Source organism: Electrona antarctica (assembly GCF_951216825.1).
Source record: "Electrona antarctica genome assembly, chromosome: 11".
Lineage (NCBI taxonomy): Eukaryota > Metazoa > Chordata > Actinopteri > Myctophiformes > Myctophidae > Electrona > Electrona antarctica.
The window spans coordinates 21,137,508-21,165,339 of NC_136792.1; the positions used below are offsets into that span (position 1 = coordinate 21,137,508).

Here is a 27,832-nt window from a genome sequence, read left to right on the forward strand (position 1 = left end):
TAAAATGGATGTTGATTTTATTATGGTATTTGCCATAGGCAATATGTCAATATTGTTATAAAAAAACGTTAAAATGACCAGTGAGCACCTGCAACTGCACTTTTTAATATTTTATGAGGACTTGGTTTCAATAAATGAGTCCAGTACATTTTACAGGGTGCTAACTGTCTAACAGACCCAAAATGTGATTTATTCATTATGATCTGTTTGAAAAGTAGAAATATAGGCCTCCTTCTTATAGCTGCCTCCTTCCAATAAAAGTATCAGAATCGGTTAAGACAAATAAAAGCCCCGGATTATAAATGAGGATTTACGGTAGATCTTAATTACTTTGTTGTGGTACTTTAAGGTTTATTTGGCATATTTAGAGTTATTTTGGCTCTAAACACATTGATTATAGTCCTGGATAACTGTCTAAAACCTTCAAAGAAAAAAAAAACACTCCGCAGAATCCCGCAGATTTTCCTCCGGAGTCACCGCAGAAAACCAGAAAAAAACCCGCAGATTCCGTTTGGCCTTAGTGATTAGACAAGAGTTTTGTCAGAGCAGCAGCGTTATTGGCTTAGGAATGGAACAAAAAGGGCAGGTATACGCTCCTGTATTTTAACATCAGTTATTATGGTGGTACTTGGAGAGCCAAATATTTTCTGAGGTGGTACTTCAGTAACAAAAGGGGCAACACAACATAAACACACGTGAAATAGGAAATTGGAATCGTATTACCTGTAAATTACATGTAATTACTGTACAGATAATCTGACTACCTGAAGGCTTTCCTGTCATCTGCAGGTCTGTGCTATCATGGAAATGACATTTTTGACAATAATTAGCTTTCACAGAAGCTGAATCCTGCAGTGAAATGGACTTTAATGTACAATGATTTAGCCATGGTAGGAATCAAAATCAAAATCAAAACAAGCATATAGTTGTATGAATGTATAATGCACAGTTCAGATGCATTATGGGTGTTTTTTGTTACTGATGGATGTCCTTACCAGTAGCCATGATGAGTCCAGGGGCCGAGTCTTTGGACAGAATGGACATCCTTCTGAGCTGAATGTTCAATAGCTGACTCCATCGCTGGGCCAGGTGAAGAGAACATCCCTTAGTGAGCTGGAAGAGACAAGACAAGACAAGGAGTTTTACCTGAGCACAGCACAGTGTATGTTTTGTATTGTTTTCAATGGGAGCATTGCATATTTACGCTATGCTGGAAATATCGGAAATGTGACGAAGTGTCTATTCTGTGCAGTGATTTAATGTCTGGTGTTTTTGTCACAAAGAGTACATATATTACTTTCAACTCTGGGTATTTGGATGAACATTATTGCTGATAGCACTTTTTGAGTGGATATAAAAGAAAATGTTAATTGCATGTCTCAGAAAAAGGGGGCAATCGCTGTGTGAACAGTCAGTCAGTCAGTCAATGAAGCAGTCAGTCAGTCAGTCAGTCAGTCAGTCAATGAAGCAGTCAGTCAGTCAATGAAGCAGTCAGTCAGTCAGTCAGTGAGGCAATGAAGCAGTCAGTCAGTCAGTCAGTCAATGAAGCAGTCAGTCAGTCAGTCAGTCAGTCAGTCAGTCAGTCAGTGAAGCAGTCAGTCAGCCAGTCAGTCAATGAAGCAGTCAGTCAGCCAGTCAGTCAATGAAGCAGTCAGTCAGTCAGTCAGGCAATGAAGCAGTCAGTCAGTCAGTCAATGAAGCAGTCAGTCAGTCAGTCAGTCAGTCAATGAAGCAGTCAGTCAGTCAGTCAGTCAATGAAGCAGTCAGTCAGTCAGTCAGTCAATGAAGCAGTCAGTCAGTCAGTCAGTCAGTCAATGAAGCAGTCAGTCAGTCAGTCAGTCAGTCAGTCAGTCAGTCAGTCAGTCAGTGAAGCAGTCAGTCAGTCAGTGAAGCAGTCAGTCAGTCAGTCAGTCAGTCAGTCAGTCAGTCAGTCAGTCAGTCAATGAAGCAGTCAGTCAGTCAGTCAGTCAGTCAGTCAGTCATCTAACCTGACAGTCCACGGTTCCTCCCAAGCTGTCAGCCGATGGAGGTTGAAGCATCTCCCATGTTCCTCCCTTGTCAAAGGTGATGACAGAGCGCATGTTGTCCTCACTGGCCGAGCCATTGATGAGCGTGGCGATGAAGACCCCCCGCAGACCCTCCACACGATGAAAGTCAGCAAAGGGCTCATTGGCAAAGTACCTGGAGCACACAGACAGACATGTTGCGGTCATCATCAACGTTGATCATCAACACTGTTATTACAGGTCTTACATTAGTGCCAAATGACATGGCAGAACACACAGACAGACAGATGACACACACAGACACCAGTCAAAGCTCCTCTTTTAAAATAGAGGTGATGTGTATGTTAGAAACATTGACTGTCCATGGCATGTAGTCGCTTTTCATCCCTCCATTCTCCTCCACGTGTTATTACAAGATTCTGGGCTTCTATTGGCTGAGGAGGATGGGCATCAGTTCAGAACAGAACAGAAGACATACTGTACTACTATCATTAATTGGTAGCAATTTAGCAATCACAGTCACAATCATCACTGTGTCTTAAGACGGTTCCATTTTACGGCAGTCCTGCTTAATTTTCACCATGGATCACCATCACCCTAAATTGGGGCAGAGTTGAGCTAACACTACACTGGATACAAGTTTCTTTCACCATTGATATTGTAGGAATTAAGGATCAAAGCATTTTAATCATGTCCTCTCAATGGAAATTTATATTTGTACTATTTCAATTGCAGTGACATCATATTCACCACAGGAGAGGTCTTCATGGATCCAAAATGACGGATACAAACCTCTAATGCACCTGGGAAATTATACATGCATTTTATTTCTTGTGTCGGTTTTCTTACTTATGCCAATCATAGCATCGTCCCTATGTCTATTTGACTGCTTGCAGTTAAAGAGTTGTATGGTATCTTGGAGAGAGCGATAGAGACAGAGATGGGCTGACACATCAGTCAGGTTGGCACCTGGTGTGTCATCACGAGGTGTGTGCACGTGTGGAAAAAAAACACTGAGTAAGACACCAGGGCTCATTATCACTGGGGGGGGGGGGAGACGATTGAATAACTGGTCCCTCTGCTCACATGATGAGGAGAGGATGAGTAGGAGGAAGAAGAGAATGGGTAGTGAGAGGAGGACGACGAGTAAAAGTAGTAAGCGAAGGAAGAGAACATACTGTAGGAGTAGATGGGTGGGATTAATTGATGTCCTATCCTCGTATTGCCAACAATACTGCAATAATGACAGACCTGATCATGTGACACTATGCAGAAAATCCAGAACAATCGCTAAAGAAGATGGATTTACTTATCTTTTTCGTTGCAAAATCAAATTATTGTCATAACCGGTTTATTCCCAGTTATTGGATCATGTGTGCATATAAAGGTGCTCATTTTGTCACTGATATAGTGCCCAAATCAAATCAAACCAATATTTCATATATAAGGGCTTTTCATTTGTATAATTTATTCATGGTGATTCTAATTGTGTCCAATTATAAATCTTTAATGTACCCTCTCCTTTTTAGTAGCTTCCACCAACGAGCAGCTCCACACATAATTCTACTATATCTATTGAGTTGTGCTCTGGATATGTTTATGGGAGTTTTGCGGTGATGTGCACTTTGTACTTGCACGCTGGAAACTCTCTTTGTTGATTGTCGACTACCTTTTTTCACTGACGAAAACAAAATAAAAACGAAATATAAACCAAGCTATGATGACAAAAAATAAGACTAAAAAGACTGACAATTTCATCAAAAAATAAAATGTTAGGGATTAGACTAAAACTGAAATGGAATTTTATTCATAAGACTAAAATCAAAATCTGCTGTCAAAATCAACACTGGCTTCATATCATGCTGCTGATGTGATGAAGGCATTTACTGCAGTGCTGCCTGGAGCCAGCCAGATCACACCTCTGACTCATTGGCTGGCTGTGTTGCTACTATAGGGAGGACTCAGGGCATCCTGGCTGTGCTGCTACTATAGGGAGGACTCAGGGCATCCTGACCTAAGCACAATCACACACTGATCTGTGCAGTAACTGTTTACATGATGGGAGCATATCATAAGACAGGTCTGATCATGCAAAAAAATATATATATCAGACAATATGAACAGTTCACAGTGTAATAAGATCCTATCAAGATTACAGATAATTCTGAGTGTGCATGCGTACGTGCGTGTGTGTGTGTGTGTGTGTGTGTGTGTGTGTGTGTGTGTGTGTGTGTGTGTGTGTGTGTGTGTGTGTGTATGTATGTGTGCGTGTGTGTTACCTAATAAGCGTGTTGCTCCCAGAGCCCTCTGGGCTGTAATAAAGCACGTTCTCCAGGGACAGAGAGAAGGACAAGCCCTGGGTGTCTGAGATGTACAGGTGGGTGACGTTATTGACGTGGTTCACACACACAAACACCTGCTCCTCAGATGCATCAGCTATGTAGAACTCCTAAAAACCACAAAACAGAGTTGGTGGGGAAAACAAAAAAGGCAAATGATGAAAGACAAAACGTAATGTTACATAGACAACAGCTGGTCAGAAATGTGTTTGAGGAAGTGACTCAGCTATAAATTATGTAAAGCCCAGCCCTCCATGTCTTTATTTATTTATTTTTGTAAGATTTGTTGTTGGGCTTTTCAGCCTTTATTTGGTTAGCAGTAGTAGTGGAGAGTAACAGGAAACAGGGAGAGAGACAGGGAGTGACACCCAGTATGTATACAGTTTTGTTCATGAATTCTTGTTCATGATCGTTTCATTTGTCACTGTCCAATGAATATTTTCTTTGCATTGATAGCGATACCGTATAGCAATTGACCACATGACCTCAATGTCCCCAGTTTGACGATTATGTTATTTTCCATCCCCTGCTCACTCTCTCTCTCCATTCTCCTCTCTTAATACATAAAGAAAAGAAAATCATCTTTGCAGGGGTGAGAAAATCCATTGAATGTGAAGTGGACTCACTGTGATTGGATGTCTGGTCATAAACTGGGCTGCTCTCATTGGCTGGCGGTTGTAGGAGACCCAGAGGTGCACAGTTGAAGTTTCATGACTCCCAAACAGCTTCTTAAAAACAAAAAGGGAAAAAAAGTTGATTTAGACTTCAGTCTAATAATAGCATCATGTTGAATGTAGCGGAAGAACAACTGCTGACGCAAGGTTTCAATGGCGTAGGTTAGAGGACATGGAGACAGATGTTGCCTTATTGCTTCATATAGTTGATTATTTGTGTAGGCATTTGAGATCACCAGTGGTGGTGGAGAAAGTACTCAAATGTTTTACTTAAGTAAAAGTATCAATACTGCAATATAGAAGATATGACCCTGCAAATAATCGAAGATTGGATATCGGTCATAATTTCATAATCACACACAAAAAACACACACACACACACACACACACAAAATTAATTTAAAAAAAAACTTTAAAAAAAACTAAAAAACTAAATTAAAAAAAAAACTTTAAAAAAAGGACGTAATTTATTCTAATTGTTGTTATTGCAATTTACAAGCTGCATTCGCTTCCCGCTTTCACGCGTCTTACTTGTCTTATTCATGACGGATACTTATAATAAGATAAGATATATTTACAAGATTTGAAATCAAACTTAATAGGATGATGTGCCTATCTTTGTGTAAACTTAATAGGACCACAAATGTCATCAGCAAAAGAATACTCTGTAGAGAGAGAGACACAGACACTCCACATGGCCTACATGATGCGTTTGTTAGATTTGAGGATGGATTATGGTTGCCATAGCAATAAGTATCAACGGGTTCTCCAGCAAAGTAGGTGGATATGAAACAGGACACTTGTGACCTATCTACACTTTTATATTTAAAAGAAACTTCTTCAGAATGAAAATGTCATCAGGTGAAGAGAATACAGATGTCCCTGGACAACCACAGTTCTACTGAAAAGGAGAAACATGATAGAATAGAATACTCTGCTAGAGAGAGAGAGAGAGAGAGAGAGAGAGAGAGAGAGAGAGAGGGAGGAGAGGGGAGAGAGACCAGACCAGACTAGACCACCATGGGACAGCTTCCAACAGGAGGCCAGGGCGAGATGAACAAAGCTGTTTGAATGAGTGACGCAAGCTTCTAGTGTGTGCACTGCAGTCTCACACAAATGTGAGTGTATGTGTGCGTGCGTGTGCATATGTGTGCGTGGCGTGTGTGTCGTAGTCCCTGGTGGAGCCATTCAAGCGTGTCTATTCAGCCTATTGATTTATGTACAGTGTTCTCTAAGACTGTCTGCCGTGATGGGAAAGCTAAGTAGCTGCATCACAACACAACAAATAGAGAGAGAGAGAGAGAGAGAGAGACACAGACAGCAGACAGACAGACAGACAGACAGACAGACAGACAGACAGACAGACAGACAGACAGGAGGGGAGGGTAATGAGAGTTGGAGCAAGACCGAGGGAGAGAAAGAGAGTGGGAGGGAGATGGAGAGTATATAGACCATCGCTATGGGCTGATCAACCAATCATCAGCCAATGTGTGTGCCCCTCTTATGCCCACTCAAAGCTGGGCATAGGAGGGGCTCAAAAATTTTAACCGAAAAATATTTTGTATATATATATATATATATATATATATATATATATATATATATATATATCTTTTTTTGTGTAATGGCTTGTTCAAAAACGTTACTGTTAATGTTACTGTTTTCAAAATGTAAATTCAAATGTTTTTCAAATGGAAGAGGGAACAATAACAAAGTGAAAACACAGAACAAGAAGCAATCAATCCACATAGCCTCCAATGTGTTTGTTAGATTTAAGGATGGATTATGGTCGCCATAGCAATAAGTATCAACAGGTTCTCCAGCAAAGTAGATGGATATGAAACAGGACAGTTACAGTATGACCTATCTACACGTTTATATTTATGAGAACGTGTTCATCGGAGAGATTCATCAACCGTTATTCATTCAGGGGAAATCTTACTTCCTCTAAGAGCTGCTTCGTGTGCCAGATACAGAGTATGCTGAGTCACTGTGTGAAAGCCTGCTGTGTTGTTTGGGCTGTAGTGCATCTCATGCCATCAGCCCTGTCTGGATGCTACAGCCATTCTACCCTAACCCTGCAGGAACAGGATTTACTGGAGAAGTTCAGTTTCAGTGCAGTTTAAAATATTTACCAGAAGGAAGTCTTCTGGGAACGCCATATAAACATAGGCTTCCGAAGCTCGCCCCTCTTTGATACGAGGAGTCCTTGATGTTGTTACAAACTTTCCCCAACACCCCCCCCCCCCCCCCCCCCCCCCGCGCACGCACACACACACACACACACACACACACACACACACACACACACACTTTCTGGGCAAAGAAAATATGGCTGTAAAATAGAAATAAACTTTCAACTTGTTCCAGCCTTAGCACTAGTCTTATGTGTTTTATAACCAGTTATATCTGCTATAGTACTGTATATCATCTCCTTGTCCCTGGCCTTGCTTTTATCGCCACCCTCCCACACACGAGTCCCACTCACTTATCTTGGTCTGACACATGTATCGGTCTGCTTTTTATTACTCGGGGGGTCTCTAGTAAACTATGTATGGTTATAAGTGGTAAATCTGGATATTGGTTCTAAATATCGGTTTCGATATATTATCAGTTACTTGCCGAGCCCTATCCTGCTGCTATACTGTTCCTTGAACTTTTTGGTGGAAAGGGGAGACTACTATGAAACTATTCCCTTTGTATTTTTGTTACAGTATGTCAAGCAAATCCTCAGGGCAATGCGTGCTATCAAATTAATACAATTAATGTGTTTCAATTGTTTTTTAATGTGTTTTAATCAGCCTTTATACTTCTAATTATGAAAATATGAACGCCCCCATATCATGTATTATGTCATTCCACAAATAATGCAGTTATTACTAAGCTGGCGGTTCCCTTTCATGTGTGATTCTTTGTCTACAATATATCTACTGATTTGTATTATGCGTGTTTATGTGAACTTTTGTCCCCCAAACTTGGCAGACGCAACATAGCAGCATTCATGTTGTCATGTGGTGTGTGTGGGGGTGTGTGGAAGAGTTCACAGATTAGTCAATCACTACAAATATGAACCAAACATAACCAAAGCTCTGACAGTAGAAAGCTCCAGCCTGGCTGTGTGTGTGTGTGTGTGTGTGTGTGTGTGTGTGTGTGTGTGTGTGTGTGTGTGTGTGTGTGTGTGTGTGTGTGTGTGTGTGTGTGTGTGTGTGTGTGTGTGTGTGTGTGTGTGTGCATTCATGAACGGACTGAGTACAGTGTTCTATAAACCTTTCCTATGACATGGCTTGTCCCTTTCCAATGCACATTTCTACAGTGAAAGCTTTTATTTACCATTATTTTTTATCTTATTGAAGTACTATAAAAGTAGTTAATTGCGACTGTAGGTCACAATTTACTATGAAAACCTGCATCTCAGTCAGTCCGTCACGCTTTGTGATACGCTACATATATGGCCAATGCAGAATTAATTCCTCATCAAACCCTTAGATCTCCATATATGGAGCTGACCTGTTCTGACATTCCATATGTTTGATCTGACCTCATCAAACCCTAATGTAAGATCTGCAAGCTCACAACGCGCTGTGGACGCATCACTGGAGCTTGTAGATACACAAAATGACTAACATTTCACAGAATATACCACTTTGAATTAAAACAATCGTTGTGCATAGACACTATAGATTTATTTTGGGGATGTGGAGGACACGCACTCACCACGAATCCAAACAGAGGTCCTCACAAGTATAGAACACAGCCACCACAAAGTCCTCAGCTGTCCCCGTAAAAAGTTGAGATTTAACTCGTGCCATACTCAGGCAATCCTCAAGGGATTGTTATAATTCCAAGTGGTATACTCTACAGTATACTCTGTGAAGTGTATATTTTCATTGAAGTCAGCCTATATTGCATCATGTGCACTGGTAGACTCTCTCAATTAGGGATTTTCCCAGCAGTTAATTTCACTCTTATGTACAACCTTTATTCAAATAGTTGAAAATGAATTCATAACAAAAACCTGAGCACATGTATTTTTGATCTATAAGGCCAAACCTCATTTGAAAGAATATATTAAGAGTAGGCTGCCTATATGACAGCCTTTTAAAATGTCTATAGCTAATATTGGAATTTTACACAGCTGATCATGCCAGTCTGTTTGCAGTCACGAATCTGGGTCAAATCAAATAAGCAGCAGTAGCTGCCTATAAACCCCCCTATTCTCAATAGGCCTATTAAATCATAAATCATAAAACATAAATCAAAAAGATGTTTATCATACCTTTTAATTTTGGACTAAAAAACATGATTGACAGGAACTATAACCAAATAATGGCCCGGTGCAGGCCGGTGAAAAAATAAATTACTGCAAATAACGGCCTGGTTCCTTATAAACGCCCAGGGTCCAAATCGATTTAGCATATTAACAGCCCGGGCTACTATTTGGTAATACGGTATCCATAATTAGGGCTCCTGGTCTAATGGGCCACCTGGCCTGAGAAACTCGTTGTCAAGGACTTACTTCTGGGCATTATTTAGGTAGCGCACACATATTTTGAATGCCTTCGGCAGAGTTCAAATGAGTCATTTTAATCTAGATTGCAGTGAGATTAATCTAGATTAAAAAAAAAATCTATGTCCACCACTAATATTATTATTATATTTGTATTAATACTTTTATAATTCCTCCAATTCATACACAGTGTGAGTGTACCAACCTGAAGCATTTAAAAAATAATAATAATACATATTTCCTGAGTCAGGCGCGAGATATGGAACAAATGCATTATTTCCCCTAATATTACAATATTATACTGTCACAAAAAGCAAATATCATTCAGCCCTATGCCACATTTAACACTAACCATATTACACATTGCAACCACTTTTCCCAATCTTGTAACAAAACATAAAAAAAAAGAAAAGTATGACATGATTTCAGTGTAACATATTGTGCAAGTAGGGCCGGATGTGCTTGTTGATACGTTTAGCTTAACCATCAAATGAAAACCCAGATCCCACGCCAAAGCCAGCATGCCATGCAGGGCGGAGGGCAGCATGTCTACTACAGTATCTGTGACACCGCTTCTGAGCCAAGGGAAGACATTTGACATCCACAGCGGACTCGCCATCTGTTTCACTGACTATCTGTCCATACATCCACTAAACACACACTGATTTACATCTCAGACCCTGTTCAATTAGGCAGGCGTCCTGGTGCTTCAGCCACATCACATATGGGCACCAACAGACCTAAGACCTAATTATGCGGTCCTGGTGACCTGAATGTCAACTCATCACAGCTCTCTCTACCATCTCCCCTTACCCCTCTCTCTCTGTCTCTCTTCCTTGCACTATATAAACAGAGATGCTTTTAAAATATAAAATAACCTTGTATTATCATGGCAGAGCTCTCCCCACATGGCTAATAGACCACATCCAAAGATACAGCTGTGAATGCTTGTCTATGAATAAGTACTGTCAAAACAAACATTCTATTTGGGACAGCTGAAACTGAGTTTTTGGCTACTCTTTCAGTCCACAGGAAAGCAGTCCAGATTGTCCCCTGAACTTGTATGAACTTGTGGCACTTGGCGTAGTTTCTTCCTGTGACAATAATTTATACACTTGGATTACACCAGAAATACCAACTGAAAATTATGTTTATTTTTGAGTTAGAGTTCGCCATTCAAAATGTGACTACAGTACACATTTCAGTACACACGCCGATCTAATCAAAACCACGTACAGCGCCGTAATTTCCGAGAAAAGAGCATGCAAAGGTTGTGGCTAATACAGAAGCTAATGTGATTGGGTCGCGCAGACGCAGTGCAGACGAGGCCCTAGCAACCGGAGCGATTCCAAAAATCGATATTAGGAGTATACTTGTCCTCCGCAACTCGCGTAATTATTTAATAGGATAAGTATAACCGTCCTTAGCATCAAATGTGTTAAAATCAATAGTGTTAGTGTTAACTCAGAGATTGTACAAAAAGTAAGATTTTACTAGTAGGAAGTAGGAGTAGAACAATTCCTCTAGTCTTTTTTCAGGTGCTATAGCAGCCTCTAACATGCTTCCCAAAACATATCCGTTTACATGTAGGCCGCTGGCACGCATATGGTATCCAACTATTATTGATTATTGATTGATATACTATTATTATTATTAACTATTATTATGCTGATATTGAGCAAGACACAAACGTCTTCTCAGGCCTGAGTAGCCAAAACACGTCTGTTTGTCAGAGACTCCAGCATTTATTAAACAATTAAACAATTCAAAGAATAAGGACCTTGTGAGTACGGACTGTTTCTATAGACTGTTTGCTGAGAGTCTGCACCCGTCTGTCCTTCTCTTAATCTACTGACAGTAGAGCACGCTCAGCTCGATTATTCTGTACCATAGTAGTTATGTACTACATCCACACAATGATCATCATTATGATCTGTAAATATCAACTGTTGGCTAAAGGTCAATATAGTATTGAGATAAGCCTACTGTGTGAATCTATTTCATGCATGTATTGATCTATATGCTTGCTGTTGAGCAGACACCTTGGATTTACAAAACTGTTACTTTTCAACCCTATTTTATGCATGTCATTACTCATTAAGCATTGCGTCGCAATACGTTGTGAGCTTGTAATGGATATTTCCACAACATTTGCTTGACATTACTGTTGCATGATGAAGTATAAAATCGACCAATAGCATTAACTTTAACAAAAAACATAATGCATGCTGCAGTCCAGTTGACTGAGTTCCTGCCAGCTGCTCTTACCCGGCTGCTGGTGGCGAACATGTACTTGTCACGGAGCTGGAAGCTGTCTACTCGCTCCAGGATGACTTTCCTGTTCTGCTCCGTCTGGAAGAAGTCTGTGCTGCTGAGAACGGAGGAGACGCCCTGAGGTTCCTGCCTCTGGACCAACACCGTGGTGGGAGGGTCATAGGGCTCCACACCCCTAGAAACCATGGATGGATGAGAGATAGAGGATGATAACAAAAAGAGGAATAGAAGTTATAGTTAGAGCAGTGGTTCTAGAACAGGACCCCCATAACTCTCAGAGTCACCGACCTAGTAAGGGTCAATTTAGAACACCCTCCTTGAACACTGAGGGTCCCTGGACCTCACTTGGAGGACCACTGAGTAAGGGAAGGAAATATTTATTATTTTAATCTGTCCTAAACTGTTATCCATGTCTGACTGGAATCCTGACAAACTATTTCAGTTTCAATATGAAGGCAAGGTATTCATTTATTAGAATATGAAAACACAGTATAACTCATTTGATTGACTCAATTGTAGATGATGTGTGTGACCTGACCACCTTCATTCCTTGTTAAATTCTTCTGGCGAGGCTGTTGGCACGTTGTGGACAGTACTGTATGAATGCTAAAATCTAAGAACATTGTGAGACACTCCAACCAAAATTTCGCTTTAGTCCCCCCAGAAATGTCTATATGTAGGGTAAAAAACTAAATAGACAGAGAACACAAATAGCTCTTCATTATTTCAAACTACGTATATACTGACCTTGGCTTTAAAGCACACCAGATGAATTTTGGTGAAATCCATTAAATTAAGAACTCAGAGACAAAGCACAGCTCAAGACTCACCTTTTCACTATTGCTTTTAATTGAGTTAGGGGCGGGACTTTAACGCGTTAATTGAGATTAATTAACTACAGAAAACATGCAAAACATACTGAAGCAGCAATACGCGTGGAAGTCCGTGGTCAGACCCAACCCCATGTGAAATGCACTCCCCAGCTAGTTCATTCCAGTTTTTGATTTTATTCCTTTGTCTAAGTGTTTCCCCCCTAATAAAATTGTTTTTATTTGTTTTCTCATTCCCCGCCATGTAAAGCACATTTGAGTATTCATAGACACTTTATATAGGCACATGCTCCACTTCTTTAACTGTTGGGAAAAAAAGTTTTATTGCTTAAAGGGGAATACCACTCATTTTCAACATTTTTCTATGGAGTTGTGTGGAAAACTGGAAATAATAAAAAGTCACCCCATTTTGTGTTGCCTAGAACTGGAGGTCTGACAAAAAACAGTTAGGTCTGACAAAGCTGTACACATTATGAAGTACAGCTTTGTGATGTCACTGAGATGTACTTCATAATGTTACTGATTTTTTTCAGACCTCCAGTTCTAGGCAACACAGAATGGGGGGACCTTTTTATTATTTCCACACAACAGCTCTAAGGTATATTAATGACATAGTAAAATGTTGAAAATTAGTCACTATTCATTGATTCACTGGGATACCAAAAAACATTTGAAAAAAAGGTTTCTCACTGTTCTCGGGTTGAATATTGATATGCGATTAAAATGTGATTAATCGAGATTAATTAATTACAAAGCTTCTAATTAGATTAAACGTTTTAATAGAGTCCCAGCCCTAATATATATATATATTTTTAAAAACTCATGTCTTGTTTGTTCTCTGCCTTGTAAAGCACTTTGCGATGCATTTCTGGCATGAAAGGTGCTATATAAATAAAGTTTATTATTATTATTATTATTACTAGTGTCTAAAATATTTTATATATTATATTGACCGGAAAGAGGCAGAGGAGAAAACTGTGAAATGAGTTGGTGGTGCAGTGCGGCCAGGGCATGAAGGCCACTGTGGCTGCAAGGCCAAACTGAAGGGGAACTGAAGCAGCCTCCATTACATTCCTGCCCTTATGACCCATTGTTGATTTTGAACATTTCTGAATAGGGCTTAAGTGGTTAAGCAGCTGATTGACAGCTGCAGATGAGTCAAGCTTCCATAGCTACAACCCTTAACAATTAACCTCAAGCATACAAATGTTTAGATCCATATCTCCCCAAACATCATCCTGTCATCACAATCCATTTCCTACACATTTCGTTTGGAACGACACTAGACACATTTATGATTTTCTAGCTATGAAAGTACAGTACAGTGACTCTGGGATCATGTTAAAAAAAAACCATGACCTTAAAGCTTCATCTGTAATGAATGGAGGAGACACTGACTTCCAAATCAGAGATTCTTTTTTTTATTCTGTCTGCGGAGTGAAACAGAGCCTGCAGTGTCTGCGGCTGTGACATTCTTTAAAAGGCCAATGTTCAACTGATGTATACTGTCTGGGTTTAAGAGAAAGAATGAAGAGCTTTGGGACCTCGTTATTCTGTCTCCGACTCCCCCACCCTCCACCTTCCAACCCTTTCCTCATGTACACTGCATTAAATTGTTTAAATTGTATTCAACACACTGGCTAAAATATGTCTTTCAAAATATATTTTGGATCACAGAAATAAATTCTCACATTATATTTGTAGAGTTCTGGCCCGGGCCGGCCTAGCGGTCCAGGCACCTAGGCTGCTAATCTAGCCTGAGTGTCGCAGGTTCGACTCCCGATCCCGACCACCTTTGCTGCGTGTACCCACCTCTCTCCCCCCCATTTCCTGTCGACTATACACTATCAAATAAATAACTACCAAAAATGTTATTTAAAAGAAATATATATATTTGTAGATTTAGCATGTTCCTCCTGGTCAGTGGTGAGCTATAGATTTAGCATGTTCCTCCTGGTCAGTGGTGAGCTATAGATTTAGCATGTTCCTCCTGATCAGTGGTGAGCTATAGATTTAGCATGTTCCTCCTGGTCAGTGGTGAGCTATAGATTTAGCATGTTTCTCCTGGTCAGTGGTGAGCTATAGATTTAGCATGTTTCTCCTGGTCAGTGGTGAGCTATAGATTTAGCATGTTCCTCCTGGTCAGTGGTGAGCTATAGATTTAGCATGTCCCTCCTGGTCAGTGGTGAGCTATAGATTTAGCATGTTCCTCCTGGTCAGTGAGCTAAAAAGAAGTGGCTCGGAGGTAGTCTACAGTACACCTTCCCAAAGAACAAACAGGGTTTAGCAGTGAGAGGGACAAAAGTTACACATTATAAAATGTCCACCTGGTAGGTGTGGGACGATTCACTTACTTACACTTACTTATGAAAAGTTGAATCATAAACGTCAATGCAGCCAGATAATGTCAAGTTTTCAAAAAAAAGAAAGAAAAAAAAAGAAATTCTTTTGGGAATTCTGAATTGAAGTGTTTTGTTTTTTTGTTCTTTTTTTTCTTTAAAATCTGTTGAAATTGCGATATGTGAGTGAATGGATTTGTTTGCGCACCCCTACCACCTGAGGCTATCAAATAAGGGTTTAGTGGCTTAAAAAGAATTACAACACAGAGTCAATGTCATCTCACCACCGACAGTGAATCAAAGCTAAGCCTGCCTCATCCACAGCAGGTTTAGACTTATCTGCTGCTCAACGGCGTTAGCATCCCCATCACAACAAAGCCACTGCAAACAACAGTACACTGCATACACAGGCAAATGCAAACAATGGCTCAATCAATATACACAAGGGAATAAATGAATGATCGACAAAGAAGAACCAGACGGCAGATAAAAAGGATTGGTGCGGTGTGTTTAGAGTCAGCTGGAGCTGCTGCACACTGACAGCTTTTTAAATGACACATGGAGAAAGGATTCCACAATCAAATTTTGTTTTTTTAACCACATCACAGTGGCATTTGTCTGTTGACGACAGGCCAATAACACAATTAATTAATTCATTAATTCTGATTGGCTGGCATGTTTCTGTCCTGACAGAAAGAGGTAATCAATGTCTGGACGACAGTAAAGTTGTCATCACATCCAAGTGTCCAAACCGGCGCTTCTAATAACTTTGTTATTTACAACCTAACCAGTCAGTGTAATACCTGGCACCAGATTTGAAATTTCACAATGGAAGATTTGGGAGAGCAGCTCCAACCATGAGGCGTAGACCATTCACCACACAGGGACATGCACACAAGCAGCAAGACTGTAGAGTGTAGCAACACCGCATTGTGATTTGTGCAGCTTCATTTAAAAACTGTACACATAGTAACTTATTATCAATAGCTGAAGATCCGACAGGGAGGCCATGCCATTCTTAGACTTTATATCTGGTTTTCTTTGGACCATGGTACAAGTGTGATAATTATCTCAAAGGTGTCCTGATGCATGGAAATAGTAAGATTCAGATATCGGATTCTTCCCCTACTCTTGGGACTATTATTTTCCAATATCCGGATAACCTGGTCGACGGTCGTGCATTATCGCTTTCATTACGTGTTCTGTCTGTCTGTGGCAGACAAGAGGTATGTATGTGGCAGACAGCAGGTCTGTCTGTGGCAGACAGCAGGTCTGTCTGTGGCAGACAGCAGGTCTGTCTGTGGCAGACAGCAGGTCTGTATGTGGCAGACAGCAGGTCTGTATGTGACAGACAGCAGGTCTGTATGTGGCAGACAGCAGGTCTGTATGTGGCAGACAGCAGGTCTGTATGTGGCAGACAGCAGGTCTGTATGTGACAGACAGCAGGTCTGTATGTGGCAGACAGCAGGTCTGTATGTCTGTGGCAGACAGCAGGTCTGTATGTGACAGACAGCAGGTCTGTATGTGGCAGACAGCAGGTCTGTATGTGACAGACAGCAGGTCTGTATGTGGCAGACAGCAGGTCTGTCTGTATGTGGCAGACAGCAGGTCTGTATGTGGCAGACAGCAGGTCTGTATGTGGCAGACAGCAGGTCTGTATGTGGCAGACAGCAGGTCTGTCTGTATGTGGCAGACAGCAGGTCTGTCTGTATGTGGCAGACAGCAGGTCTGTATGTGGCAGACAGCAGGTCTGTATGTGGCAGACAGCAGGTCTGTCTGTATGTGACAGACAGCAGGTCTGTATGTCTGTGGCAGACAGCAGGTCTGTATGTGACAGACAGCAGGTCTGTATGTGGCAGACAGCAGGTCTGTATGTGGCAGACAGCAGGTCTGTCTGTATGTGGCAGACAGCAGGTCTGTATGTGGCAGACAGCAGGTCTGTATGTGGCAGACAGCAGGTCTGTCTGTATGTGGCAGACAGCAGGTCTGTCTGTATGTGGCAGACAGCAGGTCTGTATGTGGCAGACAGCAGGTCTGTCTGTATGTGGCAGACAGCAGGTCTGTATGTGGCAGACAGCAGGTCTGTCTGTATGTGGCAGACAGCAGGTCTGTATGTGGCAGACAGCAGGTCTGTCTGTATGTGGCAGACAGCAGGTCTGTATGTCTGTGGCAGACAGCAGGTCTGTATGTGACAGACAGCAGGTCTGTATGTGGCAGACAGCAGGTCTGTATGTGACAGACAGCAGGTCTGTATGTGGCAGACAGCAGGTCTGTATGTGACAGACAGCAGGTCTGTATGTGGCAGACAGCAGGTCTGTATGTGGCAGACAGCAGGTCTGTATGTGGCAGACAGCAGGTCTGTATGTGGCAGACAGCAGGTCTGTATGTGGCAGACAGCAGGTCTGTCTGTATGTGGCAGACAGCAGGTCTGTCTGTATGTGGCAGACAGCAGGTCTGTCTGTATGTGGCAGACAGCAGGTCTGTATGTGGCAGACAGCAGGTCTGTATGTGGCAGACAGCAGGTCTGTCTGTATGTGACAGACAGCAGGTCTGTATGTCTGTGGCAGACAGCAGGTCTGTATGTGACAGACAGCAGGTCTGTATGTGACAGACAGCAGGTCTGTATGTGGCAGACAGCAGGTCTGTCTGTATGTGGCAGACAGCAGGTCTGTCTGTATGTGGCAGACAGCAGGTCTGTCTGTATGTGGCAGACAGCAGGTCTGTATGTGGCAGACAGCAGGTCTGTATGTGGCAGACAGCAGGTCTGTCTGTATGTGACAGACAGCAGGTCTGTATGTCTGTGGCAGACAGCAGGTCTGTATGTGACAGACAGCAGGTCTGTATGTGGCAGACAGCAGGTCTGTATGTGGCAGACAGCAGGTCTGTATGTGGCAGACAGCAGGTCTGTCTGTATGTGGCAGACAGCAGGTCTGTATGTGGCAGACAGCAGGTCTGTATGTGGCAGACAGCAGGTCTGTCTGTATGTGGCAGACAGCAGGTCTGTATGTGGCAGACAGCAGGTCTGTATGTGGCAGACAGCAGGTCTGTATATCGTCTGCTGGGGCTCTATGATCCATATTAATACCGTCATCATAGACCCATTATGTTTGAGATTCTACCTCAACCTGCCAAAATGTAGTTTTAATCATTAAGCCCTAGTTTATACTTTGTTGTATGACGGTATCACGCAACAGTATCAAAAATAGCTCACAACGCATCATGATGCAGATTGGCTATTTTCGCTATCAATCAAAATGTTTGATAATTTTTGAAAAATCTTTAAATCTTCACCTATAATGCCAAAATAGGGACACCAGGTTGGTGGTGTTTAAAAAGCCACACTTTAATCTCTTTAGTCTTCACCAAGTCTTTCTGCTGATGAGTTTAGCATTAGCAACATCCCAAAACTCAAAACTTCCATCCTTGCCTTAGCCCCGACTCTGAGCAAAGAGGCAGTGATAACAAGCTGGATCGCTGAATCACTGCCAACAGATCGCATAGTTTATCATTTATAATTTATAAGAAACAGTATAAAGCACCTGAACGGAAATGCAAACACTTGCATTTTATTTCCCGCCATGGTTTCACATTCCAGGTATCGCGTAGTGTTTGTGTGGCGGAGGAGTATTTATACGTCACAGAGGGAATAGAAGGTATGCGCATGCATAAAGTGAATGGCAAATCGAGTGGCAAATCGAGTGGCAAAGTGACAGGCAATTTGAGTGTAACATTGTTTAACGTTGTTTAATGCAATTAGATAGGTTTTTGCTGTTTGGATTTATGGGATATCAAGGCCAGAAAGTCGTTTTTTGCCACTCAGTAGGCGTTCCTGCATAACTTCCGGGTTTGATGATGATGTCACGGAGTCACGCGCATACCCTCTATAAAAAGGAAAACATGTGTATTGTAATCAAACATCATCCACAAAGGAGAGATGAAGGCTACACTTCATGTATCCTGAGCCTGGCTTAGGGACCCATTCTCACGCCAGGCGGCGCTCTCCACAGACGTGTAACTAGATGCCAGTGGGCCCTGACGCAGGCTGATCAGCGAGTGCCCCCGGCAGCACCCCAACTGTCATTGCATCTCTGTATGTATTTAAAATTTTATATTACAGACGGCACGGGTGGGCGGCCGTGTGCCCTCCTTGCCTTTGGGCGCCAACGCAGTCGCGTTGTCTGCGTAGCGCTAGTAACGCCCCTGGCTCTCCAATAAGTGAGATATTGAACAAATAATAGAAAAATAACTATTATTACAGCAAAGCTGCTGTGGCCATGACACAGCTACACAGACAAACTACACTCTGACAATACCGTGTTGATGACTTTAGTTTATCTGACCCAGCAGATAGTCACTATGTTAGGTTAAACAAAAACAAATAATTGACAGACTGACAAACTGGTTGATGTGCCCATCTCAGCTATCCATTGCATGCCAGAAGTCATAATTGTGGAAACAACAGTGCCGCTAACGCACTCTGTCTCTCCCTCACGCATGCACGCACACACACGAAGAGGACATTAGTTTGGTTATGTCAGAACTAGACAGAGAAAGAGAGTGAGGAAGAGAAAGAAAGAAAGGGAAATTGGTACATTGCCACAGTCCTTTGCTTCACAACGATGACTTAAAAAAGAAACTGTAAGAATGAAAGTCGTGCTAAAGTGCTTGAATAATTTTTGCAAATTGCTTTTTGACTAAGACTCTATTGCCTATTGTGAGATTTAATATTGGATTTAATATTTTCAGCAGCTAGCTTGCCATCATACAGTATATGATTTATAGAAAATAATTATCCACGTGCTTCCATCAGACTGTTAAAATTGTCCATATACAGTATATTTTCAGTCACCATGGAGAGTGTTCTGATGAAGCCAAACAACCAAAGGCATCCATCTGAACTAGGTGTGAACTAGGTGAATACACACCAATGTGATGCGGATGTTTCACATATTTTGTGCATATGCATACCCATATCCTGTACCAGAAAACCGCTATTGTTGTTTGTGTGCATTTGTGGGTCGTGGATGCATTTTTATGGGTCCCTTTATATTTTGGTTTCCTACATTTAGTTTTTTTATTATCATCATTTCAAAACATTTAAAAAAAACATTCCCCAAAAAAGAAAAGAAAAATCAAAGAAATAGCTAGTTTGGGTTCCGGGCGAAACACTGCTCTATTGCACTGAACTCAACTAAACAAAGAATTGAATGAAACCGAACAGAACTGAATCAAAGAGAACAGATTAAAAACAATGCACAACATGGTAGAATCGAACTGAACTGAATAAAACTAAACCCAATCAAACAGAACAGAACACTTTGTTGTGATAGGGTCTTACCAGAAGTAGGCCTTCACATGCTCTTGGATCAGAACCCACGTCTCTCCAAAGTCATCTGATTTCCACAGCTATGGACCACCGCAGGGAACAGACGACAGGGAGGAGAGAAAGGTTTGGGTGAAAGAGGAGATAAAGAGCATGAGGCATGGTATTAGCGTTTTGCTGAACACAGTAATAATGTATTATGTATGTGTGCGTGAGACCCGTGCATGCGACGTGCGTGCGTGCGTGCGTGCGTGCGTGCGTGTGATGATTTTATGATGTTGTAGACTTACTTGTTTGTTAGGATGGGAGCTGTCATAGCCCAGAACCAGGTTGGGTTTCGTACTGTGGAGCAGAAGGTCTGTAGGCTTGAAGGGCAGTGAGAAACCCGAGACATTCTTACAGAAGTCAAAGGTGTTCCACAGATAACTGTTGGTGGTGTCTGCAAACAGGTACTGAAGACCACAAGAAAGCAAACATTACAACCTTTGATTGTTATTTATGTAATCATTCAATCTAGCTATGCTTCAGTGCATCTCTCCATTTATTTAAATGTATTCACCAAATTCTGAGCTGAGAATAAAAGGAAATGAATAAAAGATCAGGGGAGCATATAACAGCATGGGTACACTTCATTACTCAGACAAATTAGGAAGTCTGATTATGCAATTGTACAGTTCTCTGTTCATCTGTTCATCTGTTCTCTGTTCTCTGTTCATCCTTTCATGTTCTGTTTCACTGCCTTCATAGCCTTGTGACTCCCTGCAGGTTCACATAACCCTCATAATGCAGAGTGAGAGATGAAAAGATAAATTAAGCCGTTTCACAATTTCATGTTCATATTATGGTTACATTCTAAATGACTAAAATGCACACATGATTGTAGCGAAACAAATTAATATGACCTGAATGTGAACAATAATTTGTTTGCGATAAACACTTTCAGACACATGAGGCACATGCCAATGAAAAATAGAATTTAGTCCGTCTACATGGCTTCACTGGTTATGGTTCATGTGGGTTTGAAGCATCCCGACTTCAGAAAAGAAGCTTGCATGAAAAAAACTTTCAGCATCAGCAAAACATTTCTCTAAAAAAATTGTCTTGAAGTGTTTTTACTCATGGACTGCCTGAGCTATGTGTGGTAGTGTGTATGGCCTGTACTGTATCTACATTTTTAACTAAATGTATGCACACAAAAAAAAGGATATCGAAATGTTTATCAGAAGTTTAATTTAGGAAGTGTGAAGGTTAGAAATCCTTGAATTTGTGCTTTCAGGACCTTGCAGTCACTGAAGTATGGGCTGTCTGCCAGAGCACACTAGCTGAGTGGAGGATCATGGGTAGTACCTACAGGACATTTTGACTCACCATGTCCCACAGGTTCCAACAGACACATATCTACACACACCAACACACAAAATGTGTTCGATCGCAGACATCTTTGTGGCAAACATTTAGAATCAAATTGCAGTTGATTATCATTAACACATTGAGAGCCCACGCAAAACTGCCCAAAATCACTTTCACCTAGAAAATCCATTCACATTTTTTTATAATTCAGCTGACTGTGGAGACACATGCTGGAACTTTTTACTTTGAAATGTTTTATAGTTTCTGAGTTATTTAATTTAAACGCCAAATGCATTCTCAATGGCGAAAACACAAACTTTGGCACCACGTGTTAAAAAAATAAAAAATAAAGTGTTTTGATTTTTCTGATTTTTTTTTTTTTTTTCAAAGACGTCCACAGACGTCTTGGGCTATGCACGTGCGGTAATACCCAGGACGTCCACAGACGTTTTGGGCACAAAATGTGTTAAAAGAAAACCATGGCATTACACTTCCGCAAGTAGTAGGCTATCACTAGCTGTCAGCCTGTCTACTGAAGAACCACTGCTCTGACTGGAACACATCTGACAGGAAACCTCCATGTAGCATACTGACATCAGTGATACCTTACCCTTTTGTTGTCAGCAGGGCTGTGGTAGAACTGGGAGATGATCTGCTTGCTATCTGCCTTGGACCCCTTCAACTGGAACTTGTCGGAGACCAATGCGAAGCTTCTCCCATAGTCATACGATACATATACCTGAGGAGAGGAGAGTTAATTGCATTCACCTTGGCTCTGAGGTCTAAAGCTGATTCTCCTCGATTCTAGCTCCTGATTAAAAGGCCAAAATAAAAAGCCTAGATCCCTGAGGAGCAGAGTGTATCAGCTCTGACAAAGAGCCCCTTGTAAAGGTTTTAGACTTCCATTCCAGACACTCTGCAAACTGATCTTGAGTGCCATCACAGCGTATAGTGTGTCTCGTTAAAACATTCAGGTTATTAATTCATTTCGAATAAACCTTAAACACATTGACCTTTCACACAGTTCATGCTTCAGCACAAGGAAGCTTAGAGAAGGAAAGGTCATGGTCACGTGACTGGGCTGCGCCATGACACTTTCATGGGAGCCAAATCTCGCACCGGAAATTCAATGAATACATGACAGTGAATGGAGCCGGCTGGACCAGCTCATAACAAACAGTATTTCTGAACAATTGAGACCTTTGTCATATAATCGGTTCAGGAATATAAAAGAAGACATCACAGGTTGTTTTCTAATCACTTGCTTGTGTGCACAGTATATCATTTTATTTGAGGATCTAAACAGCAGCAGGTAAAGTTATTGTCTCAGAGGAAATGGCGAGATTTGGCTCCTAGACAGGAAACGGCAGACAGTCTTGCGATAATTGGCACGTTCAGAAACATACTTTTTGCTCTTTAGATAAATAATTAAAATTACACAGTGTACACATTGGAAAGCAACACAGCAGACAATAATGTGTTATATGTCTTCTGATATTTTCCAGAAGCGATTACTTTACAAAAGGTCTCAGTTATTCAGAATTACCTCCATTCCATCTACCTTGCTTCAGCAGCACAAACGTCTTTGTAAAAATACTTCCCATAACACCTGTGATGTACTATGATGACATGGTGACGTAGCTTCCTCTTATTCCACTTGACAACCTCTAATAGCGCCACTTATTATTTTCAATCGCTGCAAGAAGTACCACTCAATAAAGAAAACAAGACCCTGTCCGTCAGTCTGGTCTGTTTACATGTTATGTTTTACTGAAAGTGAACATTTCAGCATGGAAATGTGTGTGCATGTGCATGACTGCATGTGTGTATATCAGGGCTATTCAACTGGTGGCCCGCGGGCCAAATGAGGCCCGTGGAGCACTTGGAATAATTATTTTTGAGGAGAGAAAGTTACAGGTATGATGAGTGCGATATATAAAGTGCTAGTTTATCATAATGACAGTAATCCTAAATTATAATGAATCATATTCAAGGGCTTTTGGAGAGAAATTAGACAGACTCCTGCAGTCCTGTGTGTGTGTGTGTGTGTGTGTGTGTGTGTGTGTGTGTGTGTGTGTGTGTGTTTGTATTTTCAGCTAGTGCTCGTTGACGCTCGTTCCATCAAATAGGTCTATTCTAAGGTATAGCATATACTTGTATAGACATATATCACCCTGTGCTCATACTGTGCACAAATGTATTAGCCTACATAAATCTTTGTTTGAACACAAAATGCATTTGTATTTTGTGTATTTGTGATACGTCACTGACTTTAGCTTTGTGGGTCTTCGACTACTGGCCAATCACAGCGGGGCTTTCCTAGAACTGCGTTGAGATCCATAATAACGCGGCAACCCACCCTTAAAACAATATACACAGCGGACAGCGGACATACGATATTCACGGAGAAACAACAACATGGAACAACAACACAACCTGCCCAGCACGGTGGCCAAAGATAAATCGCTGTCTGCCTTCATTCAAGAATTTGTACGGTTTCGATTTGTGTGTTCTAGTATCATACAGTTGTATCTTGATCGTTTTTTGGGGGCGTGTGTAAACAAGTACTCACCGAGCTAGTTCTGGGTCCCGTGGCTCCTACGCTGTCCCTGGCTAGGGCCACAATGACATTGCTCTTCTCGCCAGCCCAGTGCACCACCATCTGGTTGTGAGAGTCGTTCAGGTTGGCCTGGAACAAAGGTCAGCCAGACATACATTACATCAACCAGAAAGATGTAGATGTTATTACAAAACAAATAAAGGATGAAGATGAATACATTTGTATAATATGATTAATCCAATCGTATAAATTCCAAGAACTTTACAGATGAGGGAAAAGACAGGATCAATACAGTTTGATAAAACTATATAGATCATCTGGTTTGTCTTCAAAATCAAACCAGAACATTACATCTCTGAAATCAAAAACAGTTGTATGTCTTAGTGCTGCACAATTCCTCAGATTCATGTTTAATCGAGAAGCAAGAATCGTGCAGCATTCGCTCAGATCAGCCAACACAGGAAAGCTGGCAGAACCTTCACTAAAACAGCCACATGTGACAACGCTCCACATGTCCCAGACCTTTTTTCCTTCTGGCTCCCAAAATATGGAATGAACTCCCTATTGCAATTAGAACTGCAGACTCACTCCCAATCTTCTGCTGTAGTCTGAAAACTCACCTCTTCAGACTCCACCTTAGTCCGTAGCACTTGCCCTAGCCTCGACGACCTTGCAGGCTTATGCAAAGGCTAAAATATGTAATTTAGATAGGATGGTATGTAGACAGATGCCATGTCATTATTGATTTGGCATTCTATAGTATTCTATAGTGTTTATAGTTTCAATGTATGGATATTCTATGATGGGTTCTTAGCCTACTTATGATCCTAGATGACAATTTCTATGCATTTGATGTACGGTATTACCTTGTGTTGTTCTTGATTGTTGTAAATCGCTCTGGATTAAGTGTCTGCTTAATGCCTAAATTATAAATTGTATTCCTTTACAGGGGTTGACACTAAAGGTCTCAGAGGCACTTGCCCATTGGACAAGTGCAGGTCATGTTCTACTTGCCCTCAGCTCATGGCCACTACATACAATATATCGTAAATGTATTTTTTACTTTCTACTTGCATGCTTGAAACGTTTCCTTTCTCAGTTGAAAACTATGTTTTTGTTGAAGTCAATCGGCTACAGTAAACAATCAAGTTATGTAAATACTAGCATTTTATTTTAACAATAAGAACATTAGAGGTAGCTCTCTTCATAGTTGTTCTTGGGAGAGAGACAAGGAGAGAGATAGAAGCGCAATGACCGGAGTGCAATGACCACGTTCAAGACAGATATATCTCGTGTTGTGTTTATAGCGAACTAAGACGGTTGTATCCCCACTCAAAATGCACACTTGCCGGGCAACCGTTAGTGTCAAGCCCTGAACTTTATCCACAGAACATCTCTGAGCTCTCGTCTATTTGTTAGGGAAATAAAAAGTACTCATGCATCTATTCAACCCTTTTCCAAAGATCATTCAAGAGATTCCATATTCTGTTGGCTGACAAGACTTGAAAGTCCAGTCAAACTGGAAAGTAATACAAACAGGAAAAGGGAGGAACCAGTCACAAAAGTCTAAAGTTTGGTCAAAAAGGTCTTGAATACTCTAGAACAGTGGTTCCCAAACGGTGGTGCGTGCACCCCTTGTGGTGCGCGAGCGCCTTCTAGGAGGTGCGCAACATGAAAAGTCTAATGGTGGTGCTATGGTTTTATTTTAAATATATTAACATATTATGTTAACAAGTAATGCAGAATATAGCCTATGCTGCATATATTGTGCCATATTCAGGTTCATATGCAATTTATATTTCCATGTGGGGTGCATCAGCTAGGTCGGGAGGTAACAGGGGGTGCATCAGCTAGGTCGGGAGGTAACAGGGGGTGCATCAGCTAGGTCGGGAGGTAACAGGGGGTGCATCAGCTAGGTCGGGAGGTAACAGGGGGTGCATCAGCTAGGTCGGAGGTAACAGGGGGTGCATCAGCTAGGTCGGGAGGTAACAGGGGGTGCATCAGCTAGGTCGGGAGGTAACAGGGGGTGCATCAGCTAGGTCGGGAGGTAACAGGGGGTGCATCAGCTAGGTCGGGAGGTAACAGGGGGTGCATCAGCTAGGTCGGGAGGTAACAGGGGGTGCATCAGCTAGGTCGGGAGGTAACAGGGGGTGCATCAGCTAGGTCCGGAGGTAACAGGGGGTGCATCAGCTAGGTCGGGAGGTAACAGGGGGTGCATCAGCTAGGTCGGGAGGTAACAGGGGGTGCATCAGCTAGGTCCGGAGGTAACAGGGGGTGCATCAGCTAGGTCGGGAGGTAACAGGGGGTGCATCAGCTAGGTCGGGAGGTAACAGGGGGTGCATCAGCTAGGTCGGGAGGTAACAGGGGGTGCATGGCCAAAAAGGTTTGGGAACCGCTGCTCTAGAACATGCATGGGCCACATGCGGCCCCCCACCTTCGCTTAATGCAGCCCGGGGGCCACATGCGGCCCCCCACCTTCGCTTAATGCAGCCCGCAGGTTAATAGTACTGATTTCAGGCAGCTGTTACAATTCCAAAAATGCAAACATGACCCGCGTCTACAGTATATTAGTAGCTTAGTATTTAAATGTATTTTTTATGTCCAATGTATTTGCATTTAATTTCAGAAAGTTAACATAAGTAGCGACAAATTATTCAGGATTTCAATTCAAATATAGCAAGACGTGTTTTGAGCTTGTAGATCGGCTATTTTGTACAGTATACGCGATGTGGCCCTCTGGAGTGAGTGTGGAAATATAGTGACCCTTGCCATCGTCAAAGTTGCCCACCCCTGCTATAGAATAGAATATTGTCAGCACACAAATGTGCCTTCACTGAGGTAAAAAATAAATAACAGACAAAATACAAGAAATTCATATATAATCAAACCACAAAACCAAATACATCTAATTGACTGTTTACTAAAGCACAATGGTTTAAAAACTTTGGTACTGTGTAATCACAACCTGGCTGAGGGCTGTACACAGCCTGTGTGTGTGTGTGTGTGTGTGTGTGTGTGTGTGTGTGTGTGTGTGTGTGTGTGTGTGTGTGTGTGTGTGTGTGTGTGTGTGTGTGTGTGTGTGTGTGTGTGTGTGTGTGTAAAAGGAACTTTCTTTAGTTTCTTTTTTATTAAAGAAGATTTTCTGAACATGTCTAGAGGCACAAACTAAGAACAAACAATCTGTCAGAGAAAATGCATCCCTCTTCCACATTAACCCAACTTCAGGGTAAATATATGCCAGCTATCTTTTATGACAGCAAGACAATGTGATGAAATTTTAACCGCAAGACGACTACATCTGCATCTTTGGTGTCATTGTAAGTTAACCTTCCCCTTTCCTCTGACTGTTCTGTGTTCTCTGTTTTGATGATTAAAGGAAGTATCTGGTCGTGGTCACAAAACAGTTAAGACTTGTGCGTCAGTTTTAGATCTTTACCAACTAACATTGTTGTTGTCCATTGCTCAACGGTGAAAGGTCAGGTCAGGTTACAACAAACGTACCATTACTGTAGCCTTCACTTTTCGTTGTTTCTTTTAAATTTAATTTTTACACATAAAGTGATGTTCTTTTAAATGTCTCCTATTGATTTATAATTGAAGCACTTTGCAAATAATAAAGTATACACTAAA

The 27,832-nt window shown here is 41.6% G+C and overlaps 1 protein-coding gene across 1 annotated transcript in view; it reads right to left on the reverse strand.

The window, feature by feature from the left end:
- The window catches only part of sorl1 (sortilin-related receptor, L(DLR class) A repeats containing), an 82,655-nt gene that overhangs the window by 44,434 nt on the left and 10,389 nt on the right, over positions 1 to 27,832 (reverse strand). Inside the window, exons 2-10 of the mRNA XM_079514095.1 lie at positions 24,215 to 24,331; positions 22,253 to 22,381; positions 20,583 to 20,744; positions 20,308 to 20,375; positions 11,795 to 11,975; positions 4,972 to 5,073; positions 4,286 to 4,455; positions 1,989 to 2,181; positions 996 to 1,113 (exon numbers count right to left, since the gene is read on the reverse strand). Coding sequence (XP_079370221.1) covers positions 996 to 1,113; positions 1,989 to 2,181; positions 4,286 to 4,455; positions 4,972 to 5,073; positions 11,795 to 11,975; positions 20,308 to 20,375; positions 20,583 to 20,744; positions 22,253 to 22,381; positions 24,215 to 24,331 — 1,240 coding nt within the window. The remainder of the gene's footprint in view (positions 1 to 995; positions 1,114 to 1,988; positions 2,182 to 4,285; positions 4,456 to 4,971; positions 5,074 to 11,794; positions 11,976 to 20,307; positions 20,376 to 20,582; positions 20,745 to 22,252; positions 22,382 to 24,214; positions 24,332 to 27,832) is intronic.